Below are 19,056 nucleotides of genomic sequence, written 5' to 3'. Positions count from 1 at the left end.
TGGTTTAGTGGTTTTGGGGTTTAGCAAACGTCAACCCACCAAACCATCACAATAGTGCATTCTGCACTAATAAGCGCCCGTTAAGGCGTTTACCTGATGACATTTTATTTTAAAATTGAGTTAATATTGCATGTAATCCACATAGCTGCAAGTATTTCTTTCTTAAAAAGAGCTTTACTTTAATATACTCTGCAGACTTTGTTAAAAATTTTGTCGTGGCTTCGCGATGAACTCTATCAATCATGTTTTGCATATTGATATTACTGTAGGTCACGGTCCATTTCAACAATAATTTTATTGACCCGAGGTAACACTCCACTTCACATTTCAGCATAGAGCTACCTTCCTTTATCAGTTGATGATATAACAACGAGATCGAACGAATGCCTCATCCTTAGTGAATATTTATGGTCATCTTCATGACATAATAAGTTACCATAGCAACAATATAACTTGTTTTAACACCTTTAATTTTAGCTTTTTACTTGCCGACCTCACTTCTTATTATAATCAAGTTGTTGTCAACATATTCTAAAGGTCCAACATTTTGCAAAGTTAAAAAGCAAAAAGGGGTTCAGAGCAACCTTATATTTTTGACAATTTTAGATGGTTATTATTCTTGGCTTGCAACCATCATCAGTGATGATGATCGAACAGATCGAAAACGTTTAGCATCAATTTTAACAGCTTTTACTTTGAAGTTTTATTATTTAATAAAAAAATGTTTTTGCGGAATTTGCACGATAAAAGAGTTCGGTTCCCAACAAAGGGAAACGCTTTGTTCTTGTCCACCAGCATGGCCGCTGTGACGTCAAGCTTCAACCCAGCGATGGCCTTTTCTCCTGAATGTAAATGTAGTTTTATCACCAATATTATGGTTTAAACGTTATTCCAGAGAGTATTCCCACCAGATTTAACCTTTTCTCTGTCCTCTTACTACCTCTGTTATTTTTCTTTCCTGGTAAACTTTAATTCTTAAAAAATCGATCAAAAGTGGGCATCAGTGAATTTTGGGTGTGGCATCTCGCTCGCTTCCCGTTCGTTTAGCCTGTTATAGGCGTTTGGTTTGTTTGGAAGCAGTGCAAAAAACGGGATTAGCGTAAAGAAAAATGGCAAAGGTCCACACCCCTCCCTCCTTATTTTTCGCTTGCCGATTTTCGCGCTGTTCCCCAACAAACTTAATGCCTGGAATGTGTTGCCGTTCGTTAAGATCGCATTCCCTGGATGGCAAAGAATATATTGCTGGAAGAGGACGTACAATAGCTGAGCACTGCTTAAAATCTCCATAGTAAAACCAGCCTAATGTTTCTTTTTTCAGACTGATTATCATTATTGCTGTAGTAGTTTTGGTGCTTGTGGTTTTGGGGGTAACCGCTGGACTCCTCTATTATTTTCTGACAAAAGACTCTGATCAATCATCTGGTGGACCTTACAAAAGAGAAGCCGTTGCCACGGATACACCACAGTGCTCCGAAATTGGCAAGGACACCCTTAACGCCAACGGGTCGGCCGTGGATGCTGCCATCGCCGCCATGTTCTGCTTGGGTGTTATAAGTATGCATTCGTCTGGGATAGGAGGTGGTGGAGTTATGCTGGTGTACAATCGAAGTCTTCAGGAAGCCAGTGTCATTGACTTCAGAGAAACCGCCCCAGCACAAGCACACAGAGATATGTTCAAAGGCAACGAGAGCAAAGCCAAAATAGGTATTGAATTGAATATCATAAGGACCATAAGGGTAATTAAATTCTCTCTGGTCGCAGGATGGCCGACTGGTCTGACCACTAATCTTGACAGATTGAAATGTCTCGGATATAAATCCTCCATTTTCTTGGCAAACTGGAGTAGGGCGCCATTTTGATCGCGTGCACAATGTCTTGTGGGAGACTGGGGACCATCTCCCCCCCCCCTCCCGCCCCTTATGTGACGACTCGTCTTCAGGAGCAGTTCTTTTTGTGTGTGATAACTTCTATTTGTCACAAGAGCTAACACACCCGACCAGCTTCTCAGCATATACAGCTTATTCGAGAAAGGTTGTCGGAAAAAGGCACACGACAAGACCGAATAACACTGCTTTGGACACGTTTAAAAAGTATCATATGTCAATTTAGTTGTACGACTAAACGCATGCATTTTCATATATTACCATGTCCAAACATTGAATGTATGATTCTTTAAATTACCAAACACCCCAGCTGATTACAGCAAATAACAACATAATGACCTACATTCTAAGGTGGTCTGTCCATTGCGGTCCCCGGTGAGGTGCGCGGTCAGTACGAAGCCTGGAAACGACACGGTTGGTTGCCATGGAAACGGCTTGTTCAACCTGCCATCGATTTGGCCAGAAACGGATTTGAAATAACTCAGGCTGTGGCTGACGTCCTCACGAAAGAAATGGAGAAGTACATCAGAAATGATCCAGGATTGAGGTTAGTTTTTACGGTATGTACAAACTTAAAGGAGCAATGTCATAATATTTTAAGTCATTTAATTACTTTCAATTTGATGGAAACCTCAAAATAATAGTTTGCTAACATAAAAATACAGTCGAAGCTCTCTGAACGGACACTCTCGTAAGCGGACAGCTCTACTTACGACCGCCTTGTTGCAAACCCCGTTTTAACTCCCATACAAACACTGTATTTTTACATTCTCGTAAGCGGACATTCCCGTAAGCGGGCGCGGACACTTTCAGAGATTACGATTTGGCCTTTTTCTTTGTTTTTAAGCTCCCGTAAGCGGACAACCCCCCCCCCCCCCAAATCCTATTTACAACCTCTTTATCTTATTTTTATCAATGAACTTCACATCACCGTTCGTCACAATGATTTTACAGTAATTACAGTACCATATTTCAGTGTTTGTTTTTTCGTCATCCACGTCCGTCCGGTTATTATTAGCTGGGCAAGCTCCCTTAGGCGGCCATTTATCCCTTACACCTCTAGTGGCCGCTAACGAGAACCATTCTCGTAAGCGGCCAGCTCCAGTTACAGACACTGTTTTCGCGTCCAGAGGGTGTCCGCTTACGAGAGCTTCGACTGTAGCAACAAAGGAGTTAAAAAAACGCGAAAATAAACAAGGATCGTGTCGACTGACGAAGATTAAGACTGATTACGAATGACGGTCTTGAAAAAAAATGCTAAGTTTTTTTCAAGATACGTTGTACATGACGTAGCCCTTAAAATCTGACAACAAACTGTTGAAGTTAATACAAACGAGATACAAGCAAGCCATACGAAAGCAAGAACAAACAGGCTCGGATTGAAACACGATATTCACGAGATTCGAGAGGCGCTTTATAGATTTAGTGCTACCTTGACTCACCAAACGTGCCACAGAAAAGAATGAAACTCCACGATCCATCAAAATTACTTCTAATTTAAATTTTACTCCTTGACCATAAATGTAAGGTTGTTGATGCTTTATTTTAACTTTTCGCTGCATATAAGGCATCTGACGCGAATTTAATATTTTCTGATGGAAACAAACAAAACAAATGAAACAAGCCGGAATGCCTTTTCAGTGTTCAAAAAGTGCTTAATAGTGGCAAATAGTTTTTGAGAAACAGAGAGACGTTTCGGGAAAACCCCTTCATCAGTCTCAAATTTGAGACTGATTTGAAAGCCGGATTGAAAGCCAAAGTGCTTCACAACAACAATAAAACCACATTTAAGAGGGCGTCTCGTTTATTTCCGACCATCGATTTTGGTTCAAGAATTCGAATTGTCTCATTTGCTGGGATTTTAAAGCCTTTACCTAGTTAATTAATAAAATGGGTTTCATTTGATTAAAAATTCTACTTTATGTTTTTTAGGATCTATCGAAGTTTGGTCCGATCCAGAGCAATTACCCGCCTTCCGAAACGGTTAAAATAGCACATATTGCAATTGCTCTCAAAAAATAAATATTCGCTTAAAAGATCCAGTTCTTTTTGCAAACTATATAATCATCATTGTAGTTTATTTAGCAATGTTTCAATTATGATTCATTCTTGTTTCTTCATAGGACAAAACAAGATTTCCGACCCGCCTAATCCAGCTTTGAACGAAACAAGGAAATAGCCCAACTTTGAAGGCAAATTTTGAAAATGTGGCACCTGCTTGAGACTACTTAATTGCATGAACAGAATCTATAAATGACCCTTTCTTGAAAACAAGAATAAAATTTGTCAGCACTTCAAGTCTACAAAGCTGACAACCGCTTAAAATTCAGGAAATTTTCAAAATTTATAGGTAACGAACATCTTCGTCGAGACAAATTCTTCTGATAAATTCGCATACTATAACCCTTTAAAGTGTATATGACATGAAAAATATTTTCTGCTAATTTGAAAGGCCTTTCGAAATACAGAAGAATGGCGTTTTTCTTTTCGAAATATCTTTTTTCGTTTCAGAGATATTGACGTTTTTGTATTATGCAAATTAGATCAGTGATGACGTCACAAGATTTGACTCTAAAAATGGTAAAATACTGAATAAACAATATCTCTAAAACTATTAAAGCAGTGTTCTTGGAACTTGGCACCACAAATGTGCATCACAAAAGAAACAAAATGTTACTCTTAGGGCTGTTGCCATGACAACAGTTTTGCCGCTGGTGCTGTCTCAATAAAAACTGAAATTCCCAGTTTTTGTCTTAAACCAAAACCATCTAGCGCAGCCAAACCAACGGTGGGAATTAAGGCAATATGGGAACTATGTCTGTTCTAAGCAGGACCCTTTGTCTCACTTTAGAGGTCGGATATGGGGATATTTGTCTTTTTGACAGAGAGAGACTGGAGCTGAAAGAGTTGCTATGGCAACAATACTTAGGGTGTCATTTTGTTCCTTTTGTGATGCACATTTGTGGTGCCAAGTTTCAAGAGCACTGCTTCAATAGTTTTAGAGATATTGTTTATTCAGTATTTTACCGTTTTTAGAGTCAAATCTTGTGACGTCATCACTGATCTAATTTGCATAATACAAAAACGTCAATATCTCTGAAACGAAAAAAGATATTTCGAAAAGAAAAACGCCATTCTTCTGTATTTCGAAAGGCCTTTCAAATAAGCAGAAAATATTTTTCATGTCATATACACTTTAAGCTCTCTTACCTGGCTCTAGAATGTCTGTTTCAGCTTTTACAGTCATCTCTGAATTCTAGGTATCCTCAGAATTAATAGCTTTTTCCTCCAGCTGTAGGTTTGTACACGTTCCCGGCGAACCAGATACATCTTAGTAGCGTGACTGTCACATCGATCGCAACATATGTATAAAAGAAGCGTGGAAGTTCTTTGCATCGCTGACCGTAGTTTTGCTCATAGCCGCTTTTGATCGGGCATATTCCTCTTAAAACGTTTGCAGGGACATGTTAAAGATTAGTGTTACCACGCATATAAGTAGTAAACGGTGAGCCGAGATCGATAAATGCTGCGGCCATCTTGTGTTTACAACTGGTGTATTCGTTCCCAGTCCCCTACGAGCTTTACATTTCAGTGAGCCTGGCACTTTTGAAGGGGACAGTAAGTGAAATATCTAAGATCCGTTAGCAGGATTCATAATAAAACAGTTTATAGCAGCCAGCCGGCCAGCCAGATCATAATAAAGGAAGGCAAGAAAACTAAGGGAAGAGATGGAAAGAGTCTGAAAAGAAAACTGATTTTTTTTTTAAACAAAAACAAGAGTTATATTTCTATAATAAAAATTTGGTTTGTATCTGATCTTAAAATAGGTTTAAAATAGTTGGTAAAAACGTATAGAGCTGAATTTTCGGTACTCTCTGTTACCTTCATCAGAGTTAAAATTGGTTCAGTTTTTGCATAATAAGTTTTTATACGCTGCCGGTCTCTAGGGATGTTCCCAATGTTAATTTAACTTGTGGGAAATGCACATGCTCATTCACACAGTTAATGTCCTGGATACAATGTAGCGCTTCTAGGAAAAGGCGTTGTTGCCTATTGTTGACATTTCTTTCTAAAATTTCAACATAATGTGGATGAATGTCATGGTCTGTTGTTTCCGCGTGAAATCTTATTGCGCTTTCGTTATTAGATCTTGTGCCAGGCTTGTGCTCTGTGCCGCGCAAATTCCATGATCTTTTGCTCTCTCCCACATAGGCAAAATCACATGTTTTGCATTTGACTTTGTACACAATTCCCTTGATCTGATTTGTGGCGGGGCGGTCTTTTGGTTTCTTAAAGATACTGCCCAGTGTTTTAACAGGCTTGAAAGTGGTTCTTATGTTTTCTTTGCTAAGCACACGTCGAACTCTCTCGGAAACACCCTCATGATGTAAGGGATTGAAGCTTTTACCTTTGGACTCTCTTGACTTTCTTGGTTTTTGGCTGTATGGTTTCTTGAGCCGAAACAAGGCAACGATGAAACTTTGGGCGTATCTGTTGACTTTAAGGTCACCGATTACTTGTTGTTTTTTGCTCTGTTTCCGCTCAGAGGTCGAGGGAAGATATCTGGCACGATCCATTAGTGTCTTTACTACAGCTCGTTTGCTTTGCGCGGGACTATGTGACTCGAAGGCGAGATATTTGTTTGTGTGCGTGGGTTTCCTGTACACGCCCACTTCCACTTGACCACTCGCAGATACCGTGTTATAGTATCAAGGAAAGCTATGATTTGGCCTTCCGCGCCTGTAGTTGGCATTTCTATCGTGAATTGGATATGAGGGTTAATGGAATTCAGATGGCTGTGAAAAACTCTGATGCTTTCCTCTTTAGTCACGCATTAGAGTCGTCAACGTAGCGGCGCCACCAGCGCGGTTTTACTGGTGCAGAGGCTAAGGCCTTCGTACTTAACAACAGCTGGTGGCGCCGCTACGTTGACGATTTTAATGCGTGCCTAAGGGTGGATTTCCACTGACGCGTAAATTTTTACGTGCGTGAAAAAAATTAGAGACAATGTATGAACGGCCTGCGTAAACGTGTACGCAAGCCGTTCATACATTGTCTCTAATTTTTTTACGCACGTAAAAATAACGCGTCAGTGGAAATCCACCATAAGGAGGTTCAAGAAATTATACAGCCAGAAAACCAGGAAAATCGAGAGAGTCCAAGGGGGTTACGCTTCAATCCCTAACATAAAGGGTGTTTCCGAAAGAGTTCGACGTAGGCTTGTACCGAAAGTGCTCGTTTAGCAATTTTTTTTGCCAAAAAATTGCTAAAATAATGCTTATTTTTTTTTAAAAAAAAAGTGCTCGTGGGTAACATAAAAATGCTCACTTTTTTCCGATTTTTTTTAAACATAGAATATTAAATTTTTCAGATTTTCAGTTACATTTGTCAACAATAAAATGTAACGATCAATGTTTGATGTCAGAGTACGCTCTCGAGCTATCTCTGCCTTGGCTGGCTGACTTCCATTGTTCCTCGAAGACAACGTGGATGGCGTCATCTTAGAACGAATGTGATGGACTGGGTTTTCTAGAAGGCAACCACTGACGTATCAAACCTATTCCCCAGGCCTCCACGGCTCCTTTGACTAAAATGAGGGCTAATGCATCTTTGGACGCCATAAATAAAGTCAGATTGTGCTTTTTAACACAAGATTAGACCAATAGTCAGTCGAAAATCCAAAATAATGCTAGCAGTGCTTTTTGGGATAAAATGTAAAAAAAAAATGCTTGCGAAGCCAAATAATGCCAAAAAAAATTCTAGCACTTTCGGTAAGAGCCTAGTTCGACGTGTGCTTGGCAGAGAAAACATAAGAACCACTTTCAAGCCTGTTAAAACACTGGGCAGTATCTTTAAGAAACCAAAAGACCGCCCCGCCACAAATCAGATCAAGGGAATTTGTGTACAAAGTCAAATACAAAACATGTGATTTTGCCTATGTGGGAGAGAGCAAAAGATCATGGAATTCGCGCGGCGCAGAGCACAAGCCTGGCACAAGATATCTAATAACGAAAGCGCAATAAGATTTCACGCGGAAACAACAGACCATGACATTCATCCACATTATGTTGAAATTTTAGAAAGAAATGTCAACAATAGGCAACAACGCCTTTTCCTAGAAGCGCTACATTGTATCCAGGACATTAACTGTGTGAATGAGCATGTGCATTTCCCACAAGTTAAATTAACATTGGGAACATCCCTAGAGACCGGCAGCGTATAAAAACTTATTATGCAAAAACTGAACCAATTTTAACTCTGATGAAGGTAACAGAGAGTACCGAAAATTCAGCTCTATACGTTTTTGCCAACTTTTTTAAACCTATTTTAAGATCAGATACAAACCAAATTTTTATTATAGAAATATAACTCTTGTTTTTGTTTAAAAAAAAAATCAGTTTTCTTTTCAGACTCTTTCCATCTCTTCCCTTAGTTTTCTTGCCTTCCTTTTATTATGATCTGGCTGGCCGGCTGGCTGCTATAAACTGTTTTATTATGAATCCTGCTAACGGATCTTAGATATTTTACTTACTGTCCCCTTCAAAAGTGTCAGGCTCACTGAAATGTAAAGCTCGTAGGGGACTGGGAACGATTACACCAGTTGTAAACACAAGATGGCCGCAGCATTTATCGATCTCGGCTCACCGTTTACTACTTATATGCGTGGTAACACTAATCTTTAACATGTCCCTGCAAACGTTTTAAGAGGAATATGCCCGATCAAAAGCGGCTATGAGCAAAACTACGGTCAGCGATGCAAAGAACTTCCACGCTTCTTTTATACATATGTTGCGATCGATGTGACAGTCACGCTACTAAGATGTATCTGGTTCGCCGGGAACGTGTACAAACCTACAGCTGGAGGAAAAAGCTATTAATTCTGAGGATACCTAGAATTCAGAGATGACTGTAAAGGCTGGAACAGACATTCTAAAGCCAGGTAAGAGAGCTTAAGGGGTTATGGTATGCGAATTTATCAGAAGAATTTGTCACGACGAAGATGTTCGTTACCTATAAATTTTGAAAATTTCCTGAATTTTAAGCGGTTGTCAGCTTTGTAGACTTGAAGTGCTGACAAATTTTATTCTTGTTTTCAAGAAAGGGTCATTTATAGATTCTGTTCATGCAATTAAGTAGTCTCAAGCAGGTGCCACATTTTCAAAATTTGCCTTCAAAGTTGGGCTATTTCCTTGTTTCGTTCAAAGCTGGATTAGGCGGGTCGGAAATCTTGTTTTGTCCTATGAAGAAACAAGAATGAATCATAATTGAAACATTGCTAAATAATCTACAATGATGATTATACAGTTTACAAAAAGAACTGGATCTTTTAAGCGAATATTTATTTTTTGAGAGCAATTGCAATATGTGCTATTTTAATCGTTTCGGAAGGCGGGTAATTGCTCTGGATCGAACCAAACTTCGATAGATCCTAAAAAACATAAAGTAGAATTTTTAATCAAATGAAACCCATTTTATTAATTAACTAGGTAAAGGCTTTAAAATCCCAGCAAATGAGACAATTCGAATTCTTGAACCAAAATCGATGGTCGGAAATAAACGAGACGCCCTCTTAAAGGTCAAATGCAACGAAATTTGATGAAATTTTATTTAAGACTCATTTTGACTTTAAATGAAAGGAAATACTGTGAATAATCATAATCTAAAGTTTTAAACGATTTGGTTAAAACGTCGCTGAGATATTCGATGTTAAAGACAGCCCTTTATCTTCGCTTCACAAACGGAACGGTTCGGAAAAGCTTCGGAAAATTGTCGGAAATGGATTTTGTGACGTCACATGTGGCGAGCTTCGACGCGCAAAGATGCAGCAAAGTGCTGTTCCAAGTTTGTCTCTACCAGGTCTTCTGCACCTTTTGGCATTTAAAATCCCGATAAAGCCGGATGACCATTCGAAATATCTTCTTAAAGATGAGGAGCGATGCAAGGAATGGTTGAGATTGACGAAAAAGAGAGGATGTGTATGCCAAATGCACGCTGGCTTTGCTCAGCAAATACAATATCATCCGACATGTTTTTCTCAGAAAGCTTCCAGCAGAATCTTGCACTTTGGTCCGTGTTCCAGCCCTAGAAACTTCAAATGAGACCTGGCGCTTCTCCTCTTATTACCAACTTGGAAAGAAAGCCGTTAATCCCAGGACTAATGCGAAATCGTTTGCGACGACTGAAATGCAGAATTCGAAGGTAAAGTCGCTAATAAACTTACCCATTGTCTGTGAACCCCAAAGTTGTACTTTCTTGTATTATATTGAACTTAGATTCACACACTACTTCCTTAACCTGACGCTAGTCGCTTCATAAACTTCTACCAAAACTATAACTTTACTGTTTGCGTGAAATATTGTGAATCGCGAGGCTGGTATTAAAAATATATTTTTTATTACAGGAAGGAACTTTTGCAGACTTTTTATGTTTATGTTTCTTTTTACTTAAAAATGATATTCCCTATATTGCTTCGATCGTCTAAAAAGCTAAATTATACATGCAGACATTGAAGGAAAATAATGCTTTTAATTTACAGTATTGTGTACAATGAAACACTCTTTTCAATGTTTGTTTATATTTGAAATTATTATGAATGCTAAATATAACAACGAAAATACCCCCGACTGAACATTGTTGGTGCCCAAGAAAAGGTTTATATTTTTCATGTAAACTACATGTATATGATGAGTTTGTTCACTTGTAAAGGCCAATTTACCTGATTCATTTGTTGTTCAGATCTGCATTAACCCCATTTCAGTCCAGTACAATGACTGTTGCATTGCATAGCACTCATTATAAGTCAAGTATAAGTCAAGTGAACTACTGGCTCAGGAGAATCTACAACCAGATTGTAGGTGTGTCATGACAATTTATTTCTGAAATTAACTTTTCATAATTTTGTCTGCCCCAAATCTGTTGACCTTTTACAAATTCCTCAGTAACAGCTTTAGGCATACTCCCTTTAAAAATCTATATGGGTATTTTTGGTGCCCAAGACCCCCTCCCCACTTGCTGGGGGTACTCCCATACTCCCATAGACTTTTCAAAAGTCGTTCGCTCGATTTTGGCTTGGTGGTAGTAGACCCCGGTGCGAACCCGGTGCGGAGCTCTCGCGCTCCGCTCTTGAGCTCTCGGGCTTCGCGCTCTGTGAGCTCGACTTGTAAGCAAGCCTAATACTCCCATATATGAGCTTGATAGGAAAATGCATGTGTGCTGCTGTGTGTTTTTCAAGCAGATGAGTTTAAGATGGAATAGTGATACAATAGTTTGGGGTAGGGTAGGGATTTTCTGTGTGTAGTCTAGCATACTATGATAGGGTACTGCAAAATAAGCTGAAAATGGTCTGGGATAGGGTACGGTTACAGAGTCCCACCAGCACACCCCTACTCAAAAATATAAAGAGTACCCCCCCCCCCCTTTCCTCAAGGTGAAAGAGTATTGTGTTTAGCCATTCTGAAATTGGGTATTTTTAAGATTATCAATTTCTTTGTAAACTTGGAAATAGTTTTTTGAAGCACCTACTGTTTGTATTCATACTGTTGTATTCATCCCTTAGTCCGACATAAGGTGATAAATTACAAGCAGTGCATGCAGAGGATATAATGTCTCCTTTGGGGGTCTTGGAAAATCACTGCACTTAGTTTGGTTGTCATCTAGCTGCTTATCATTTTGCTCGTTTTTAAGCTATAAGCACTTAAAGTGAAAATTAAGGGTAATTTTTGATAGATTTTACTGTTGCTATGGTTACCAGTGACAAACTAAAAATGACCACAACTTGTTTGGCAATGATCAGATGGTACATTTGTTTGATAAAATAATTGCAGCATTAACTGACAAATAATTAGTACTGACCCATCATGTAATAGGCTGGATCGAAAGTACTAGAAACTGTTAGCAGCTTCTTACACATGCATATTTCAGTGAACTTGCATAGCCATCTCTCTGCATCAATTTGTTAACATTGTCTTTCGACATCGTCTTAAAATGTGCTGTTTTAAGTGACGGATACTGGTGTTGGTTTCATGCAAACTAGCGCACAAAATCAGAAGGTCATGCTAGTGGGCTGTGATTGCTTGATTTGGATCTGTGTTGTTTGTACATGTTTACCATGTCCAAAGATGGATGTTGACAAAGGGGCTATGCATTGATGTCCGACCCCATCCAACCATAACAAAAGAACATATTACCTGTTAATAGTACCAATAAATGTACAAAACAAAGAAGCTGACATAAAATGACAAATTGCATGAACAACTTTATATAAAAATAAATAAACCTTTATTTAGACATGGAGAGAATTAAAGCTAGAAGCTTGTGGGGCAGTGTATAATTTCCAAATCGAAATGGAATTTGGAAGTGTTGATTTTTGTGGAGGGGAAAAACTGGAAAACCCAGAGAAGAACCCTCAGAGCAAGGCCAAGAACGAACAACAAACTCGACCCACATATGATGCCAAATCAGGAAATCGAACTCGGGACAATTGGTGGGAGGCAAGGACTCTCACCACTTGCCATCCCTTCTTCCTAGCATATTTTATAATAATGCAGCTTTGACAAAATCTCATGATAATTTGTACATACAAGGATGTGTAAGCAAGGTCATTGAAACACAAAACTAGGTGTAAATTTTCCCTGCTACATGTCCCAGTGTCAGGTCCTGTGTCAGCACACAAGTTAGATCTTATAACCTGGGTCTTAAGAAATGCAAGTTGCCATAAATTACTGTTGAAATTGTTATCTTCGACCTACACCCCATCTACTTAAGACAATTCCCTTTTCAGAGAATCATCAGTAAAATCAACTGAAAAATATAAGGGCCAGATTACAAGATAATCACCTAGGTTAATAATTCGGCAAATAAAGAGCAATATTAATACCAGGCATAATTCTGATTGAAGCTAAAAGGCCACGCAGTCACGGTATTTAATTTCAATCTTTGAAAATAAATTATTTGGCTGAGGGGAATGAGTTTAAAGCTTCTAAAGGTTTAATCGATTCTTCAAGGTGTGTTATTTTAGAGAACACACTCAGCTCAGCTCGGGCAATGCTACAATTAAACAGTGTACAAATAATTCCACATTGCAATCCTTTCGAACAAAAGCAAGACAATACTTCAACTTAAGATTCAACTATTTATTTATTTCAAATTCTTTGAAAGCCGTTTTCATTATATTTATTAGGCTCACCAATATATGTGGCATATTCCTTCGTTGTTGGTGCATCTAGATGTTGCCGGATTAAACGCCATCTTGTTCACTCGCAGAGTCGGAATTAAACACTCCAGAAATCGATTTAATCCTTGCCAGATGCCGTTAGTTCGAACTGATATGGCTGTATTTAGACTTTTCGAAGGCTTGAATCAAAGTCTTCATCGGTTTCAACTAACGGCTGTTTCATAAACTCTGGAAATCCATCGAACAAACCCAAGGATTTGCAAGGATCGCTCAAAACAAGTGAAAATTTGCTCGCCACACCTGACGTCACAAATACCTCTATTCGATTCCATTCCACGCGCGGCCATTTTTGGTTCGTTTTCGTGAAGTCTTCGGAAATCGTCGGATTTTTATCTCCTAAGCGCCACAATTCGCACAAAAACCATTTCTGAGAGTTTATTATCATTAGTACCTTGATAAACGACAGGTTTGCGGACAAAAGAAAAAATTTCCAATTTCGTTGCATTTGACCTTTAAGAGGGCGTCCGTGTTACAGCGGATAAGGCACTTTTCGGACCTTCACCGATTTCCCTGATTTTTTCAGTGAAAGTCGACAATTATATCCCAGTAACAAATATCACATTTATTTGGATCAATTCGATATTTTATATTTTTTGCGAGGCGATTTTCAAAGTCACCTCAAAACCATGCAATTCGCCATTGGAGACTCCGTAAACTTGCTGTAAATGACGGTCGCTGCCAAAACTTTATTACTCAATTCAACGAGCTGATTATTTTACATATTAAAGTTTCAGCTTCCCTCGATAGTGTAGAGGTTTTATAATTGAAATCTATTTAAGTTTCGTTAAGTTATGATTTTTTTAATTTGACTCCCAACAAACTCCGGAATGTGCAAAGCGTGACATGCCTGTAGTTGAAAGCCATTTTCTCGAATGTGGGACCTGATCTAGAATCGTGTCTATTGTAACTCAAAAGTACTAACACCATTATAGAAAAGTATGAAATAAAATTTGTGGGCACTCTTTACTGCGCGCCGTACAGAGCTCCACGAATTTCCCAAATATTCGCCATTTTGATCCAAAACAAAGAAAACGCTTGAGCGACCGATAAACCAATTCCAGAACCGTGAATGTTTGGAGATGTGTTAAATACTGCTAGAAGTCAGACTGTAAATGGAAAATATTTTTCTTTCGCAGTTCCAACCGTTTTAGTCGATTTCTCGGTATTTTCAACGCTCACAGCAATAAATATATCACTTCGATCAATATGCAAATTTCGGCATAAGCCCGTGTTGTCACGGAACATCTGTATACCGCAACAATTTGCCTAAAAACGTTTTCCAAAGCAATTATTTCCTTCTTACCTGGCCGGGCGATAAGATTCTTTAGGCTTCTATGTAGAAGCTTTCTTTTTGTTTGTGGCTGTAGAGAAGCTGTTTTCATTTCCCACGCTGCGATGAAACAGTGTTTGTTTTGCCGCAAGACTGACTTGTTCGTTTCAGTCTAATTAATCGGGCGTGGCCGATTTAAGGTTTACCCTTTGGTCGTCCTAGAGCGTAGTCTCCTGGCGCGGCCAAAAAGACGGGGATAGCTCGGGGTTGCTACAAAACCGCTACGGGTGACGCATACCGCAATGGTTTTCATTTTAGTTTTGACAGGAAATCGTTGCAGGCACACTTGGTCGACTTTTGGGTTAATGTGTAATCAGGTTGTGTTTTTTTGCTTCGGCGGAAGGACAGAGAAAAAAGCTTACGGGGCAAAGTACAGTATGGGGCCCAGTTCTCGGCCACTTTTGACGTAAACTTGTATTTCTTACCTCAGAAGAACCGCAGGAACTTGAAATTTCTCCCAGAGCTAGCTACATTATTCAGCTTTTTGGTGTAAAGCTATCGACCGGTCAAAAATTAATTTGCCCGAGCAATAATAAAAATAAAAGCTCCATTTGTGGGCCCAGTTCTCGGCCACCTTGGCCCAGTTCTCGGCCACTTTTGACGTAAACTTGTATTTCTTACCTCAGAAGAACCGCAGGAACTTGAAATTTCTCCCAGAGCTAGCTACATTATTCAGCTTTTTGGTGTAAAGCTATCGACCGGTCAAAAATTAATTTGCCCGAGCAATAATAAAAATAAAAGCTCCATTTGTGGGCCCAGTTCTCGGCCACCTTGGCCCAGTTCTCGGCTACTTTTGACGTAAACTTGTATTTCTTACCTCAGAAGAAACGCAGGAACTTGAAATTTCTCCCAGAGCTAGCTACATTATTCAGCTTTTTGGTGTAAAGCTATCGACCGGTCAAAAATTAATTTGCCCGAGCAATAATAAAAATAAAAGCTCCATTTGTGGGCCCAGTTCTCGGCCACCTTGGCCCAGTTCTCGGCCACTAAAAAGCTTGTGCGTAATTATCTGTAAAAAAATGCTCAATTAATTTTCACAGTCATAAAATCACTCTGTAAACCTATTTATACTATATCGATCCCAAATTATTTTTATGATGCTTTGTTTTACTTTGGAAAAGAAGGATTTTAACGCGCCTAGTTGCCTATGTGCAGGTTCTGGCAAAACCGCATTGTGTGACCCGTGCATTTAGATGGTTTATTTTGCAGTGAAAAGGTCTTGAAAGATTTAGGTGTTGTAGAAATAATAGACAAGACAAGAGTCAGCTCAAAACTTAGAGATAAGATTGAACTTTATTTTTAAAACATTTATTTCTTTCATTCTGGCAGCAGCAGATGAAATTATATTCAAAACCAAGCGCTAAGCTGTGATAGCGAGCAGGGTGGCCGAGAACTGGCAAATACGCAAACGTCGCAAGAAAAAAATTCGAAGTAAATTAAGACCAAAAAATACAACGGTTCAACGAAAAGTTAACTAAAGCAGAAAGCTGAATTATTCTACGTTTCACATGCCAAAAATTAGCTCGTATGGTGGGGGCTTTTGGATAAAATACGAATTTTACTACATCCATGAATTTGGAGCCGTAAACAAACAACTTTTTCGGGAATGCAAATTCACCTACCTCCGCGTAAACTCGACGTGTGAGCTTTCTATATCGAATTGAACGATCAAACTCAAGATACTTAAAGCACATGAATCAGTCTATCGTTTGAAGGAAATACCTTTTTCTTTTGATTCAACTGGAGTGTGAAAAAACGCGTTAAACACAAAGTGGCCGAGAACTGGGCCCCATACTGTACTGATATTCACCATTGAGAAATTGCACTTACTTTGACAAGTTAAAGTTATTTTTGTAAATGAAAAAGGTAACGTCATTGATGTCACGCAGTGTTTTTTTTTAGCAAACTAGATGGTTTGCTGGTTTCTGACTATGAATGGGGGTGTGATCTTGCGGTATATTTTTTGAGCCTGACTCCGGCGTAAAACTTTTTTTTTATTTAGCAAGAACTGTGTCGATTTTCATTTCTGAACAATTGGTCGTCAAGTCGTTTGTCACAAAGAGTAGAATGTTTGTACAGCATGTTTTGGAATTATTTTAGATTTGGTTAGTAAGACGCTTCTGAAGACCTGAGCAAAACATTGGGAATGTACAGTATTAATAGGAACTTGAATGGAATTTTTCACAAGTTGGATAAAGGTATCAACTGAAAAAATTGGAATTCAAAATGAGAACTTGGATTTTGTTGTAATTAAATTTTATCGCGGATTGGATGCATAATATCACGGCTTTCAGTGAAAGTCTTCAAATAATTAGAAAGGTTCCTTTCTTCCTTTTGATCTTATTGTTATTTTCATGTATTGATTATTCGAAAGTGGTTTTCGTTGATACAATAAAAAAACGGGTTTTCACTGAATTGCTTGAAGTATTTTTAGACGTGATAATATTGGCTTAATCAAATTACATTGTGCACGAAATATTTGTTATTCTTTTGTCTTGAAACTTTGAGGAAATTGAAATTTTTTGTTTGACAGTAGTGTATGAAAGGCATTTTATAGAACTGAATAAAAAATAAGAAACATTGATAAAGGTTATTTCAAAGATTTATTTTGCCTGATTTTGAAGGGTTTCAGGAGTTTTAAAGAGTGCTGGTAAACGGCTGTATGTTGTTTGTGATTACGGATCTTATTTAGTTTCGAACGCTCTAATTTTTGAAAGGTTAAAACAGGTTCAGTAAAACCGGGCGGTTTCATGAGTTTTTTGGGTAGAAAGGTACGGTGGTGGTCAAAAAAAAAATGTTTAGAAAGGAATGACTGTAGTAGCACGTAAGTCGGAGGTTTGCGTGAGTCACGGGGTATAGTATGCGTGAGCTGGATTTCCGGCGTCATAACGGCATGTTTTGTTTACTGAAAGATACACTCGACGTTTATTAGTTAGCTTAGTCGGCTTGGGAAACTATTTTAAAAATGAATGTTATAATAGTTAATTAATAGTAATCTAGAATTAACCCACTCTCGATTGGAGTCTGTTCTGGATTCGCGCTACCTTTCGCCGCGAAGGAATTTTGTAAAATTTCGCTAGTGGAAAGAGGTACTGTAAGAACAGTATCAATAACTCAAAAGGAGGAACTTCTTTGTAGCTCTGAATTAAGACGTATGATAAAATTTTAGAATAAGAAACTTTCGATATATGGTTTTCATATTGTTTTTGTCAATTTCCTTTTGTGGCAGATTTTTTGAGAATCAGCTTTTCTTTCGTGTGATGACAGACACAGGACATGAGAAAGATGCCGAAGATGAATAGGCACCGAAAAACGACAAGAACCGTCAAGGACTTATCTTTAGAGGGCGTGGAGTTTTGGCATACTGTATTTTGAGGACTGGACTGGACTGGACTAGTAAAACGCGGACTAGTAAAACGCAGACTTGTAAAACGCGGACTAGTATAACGCGGACTAGTAAAACGCGGACTTGTAAAACGCGGACTAGTAAAACACGGACTCAGGTAAAACGCGGACTTGTAAAAGGCGGACTAGTAAAACGCGGACTAGTAAAACGCGGACTTGTAAAACGAGGACTTGTAAAACGAGGACTAGTAAAACGCGGACTTGTAAAACGAGGGCTTGTTAAGCACGGACTTGTAGAACGCGGACTTGTAAAACAAGCGCTTGTAAATCGGATAAAACTAAACGGTTTAGCGAGAGAAACAATTTGTGTTTGAAGCTCTTGTGTGTTTCTTCGACGGCATATTTCTAGCTTTTTTGAGCACTCTATGGTCTGTTTTAGCGTGGAGATGTTTTTGCAGTATAGCACATGTTCGTTCTGCAAACCCCTACTAAAACAACGGGATTGATGCTATGAGTTGTGTGCATATGTTTCTTTCTTTCCACTACTTGACGTCTGTTGAGTGCAGTCGTTTGTATTGCTCGCACGAGGTAGAACGGGGCCCGTCCAGAAATCAACAGTCAATCGTAAATAAAGGTGACGGGCCTACACGACTCCTACGTTCGTGACATTAGAATATTTGCCGTTAAATGTTTAAATTCGGTCTTTCGACCTTATTTGCTTCTGACTTCTTTCTGAGGGTACTGTTTTAATTTGGGGGCAGTATGTGGTAAATAAAGGTGACGGGCCTACACGACTCCTACGTTCGTGACATTAGAACATTTGCCGTTATATGTTCAAATTCGGTCTTTCGACCTTATTTGCTTCTGACTTCTTTCTGAGGTTACTGTTTTTTTGAGACATTATGTATTGAAGAGAGCCGTAAGATGATTGTGGCCAAGGAATTCGAAGTGTCTAGAGGCGTTTTACAAGTCCGCGTTTTACTAGTCCGCATTTTACTAGTCCAGTCCAGTCTACAAGTTAAAGACACATCAAGACCACCCCACTGTGAATTGCCATAGCACAGACAAAATTATAGTCAATATCTTATGTGTTTTTAAGAGAATTACATAAGAACCAAGGCATGTCTTGTCTTGCCTTACATTGACATGCAATAATTTGGAAATACTAAGCTCGTAACAGTTTAAGACAGAATCCATCAGGAATTTGAGTAACATTAATTTTAGTTACGCAAAAATTGAGCACCAGAATAATTTAAATCCTTGTG

The 19,056-nt window shown here is 38.8% G+C and overlaps 2 protein-coding genes across 2 annotated transcripts in view; one reads left to right on the top strand and one right to left on the bottom strand.

Moving 5' to 3' along the window:
• LOC144646068 (E3 ubiquitin-protein ligase TRIM71-like) overlaps positions 1 to 19,056 on the bottom strand; it is a 65,045-nt gene that overhangs the window by 22,597 nt on the left and 23,392 nt on the right. The gene's annotated exons all lie outside the window — the stretch shown is intronic.
• Positions 1 to 19,056, top strand: part of LOC144646061 (glutathione hydrolase 1 proenzyme-like) — a 33,856-nt gene that overhangs the window by 2,137 nt on the left and 12,663 nt on the right. The window contains exons 2-3 of the mRNA XM_078505584.1: positions 1,319 to 1,704; positions 2,235 to 2,430. Coding sequence (XP_078361710.1) covers positions 1,319 to 1,704; positions 2,235 to 2,430 — 582 coding nt within the window. The remainder of the gene's footprint in view (positions 1 to 1,318; positions 1,705 to 2,234; positions 2,431 to 19,056) is intronic.

Source organism: Oculina patagonica, chromosome 3, assembly GCF_052425735.1.
Source record: "Oculina patagonica isolate OP01 chromosome 3, crgOcupat, whole genome shotgun sequence".
Taxonomy (NCBI): domain Eukaryota; kingdom Metazoa; phylum Cnidaria; class Anthozoa; order Scleractinia; family Oculinidae; genus Oculina; species Oculina patagonica.
The sequence above is the reverse complement of the archived record's forward strand: the minus strand, read 5'-3'. Positions and strand labels throughout refer to the sequence as shown.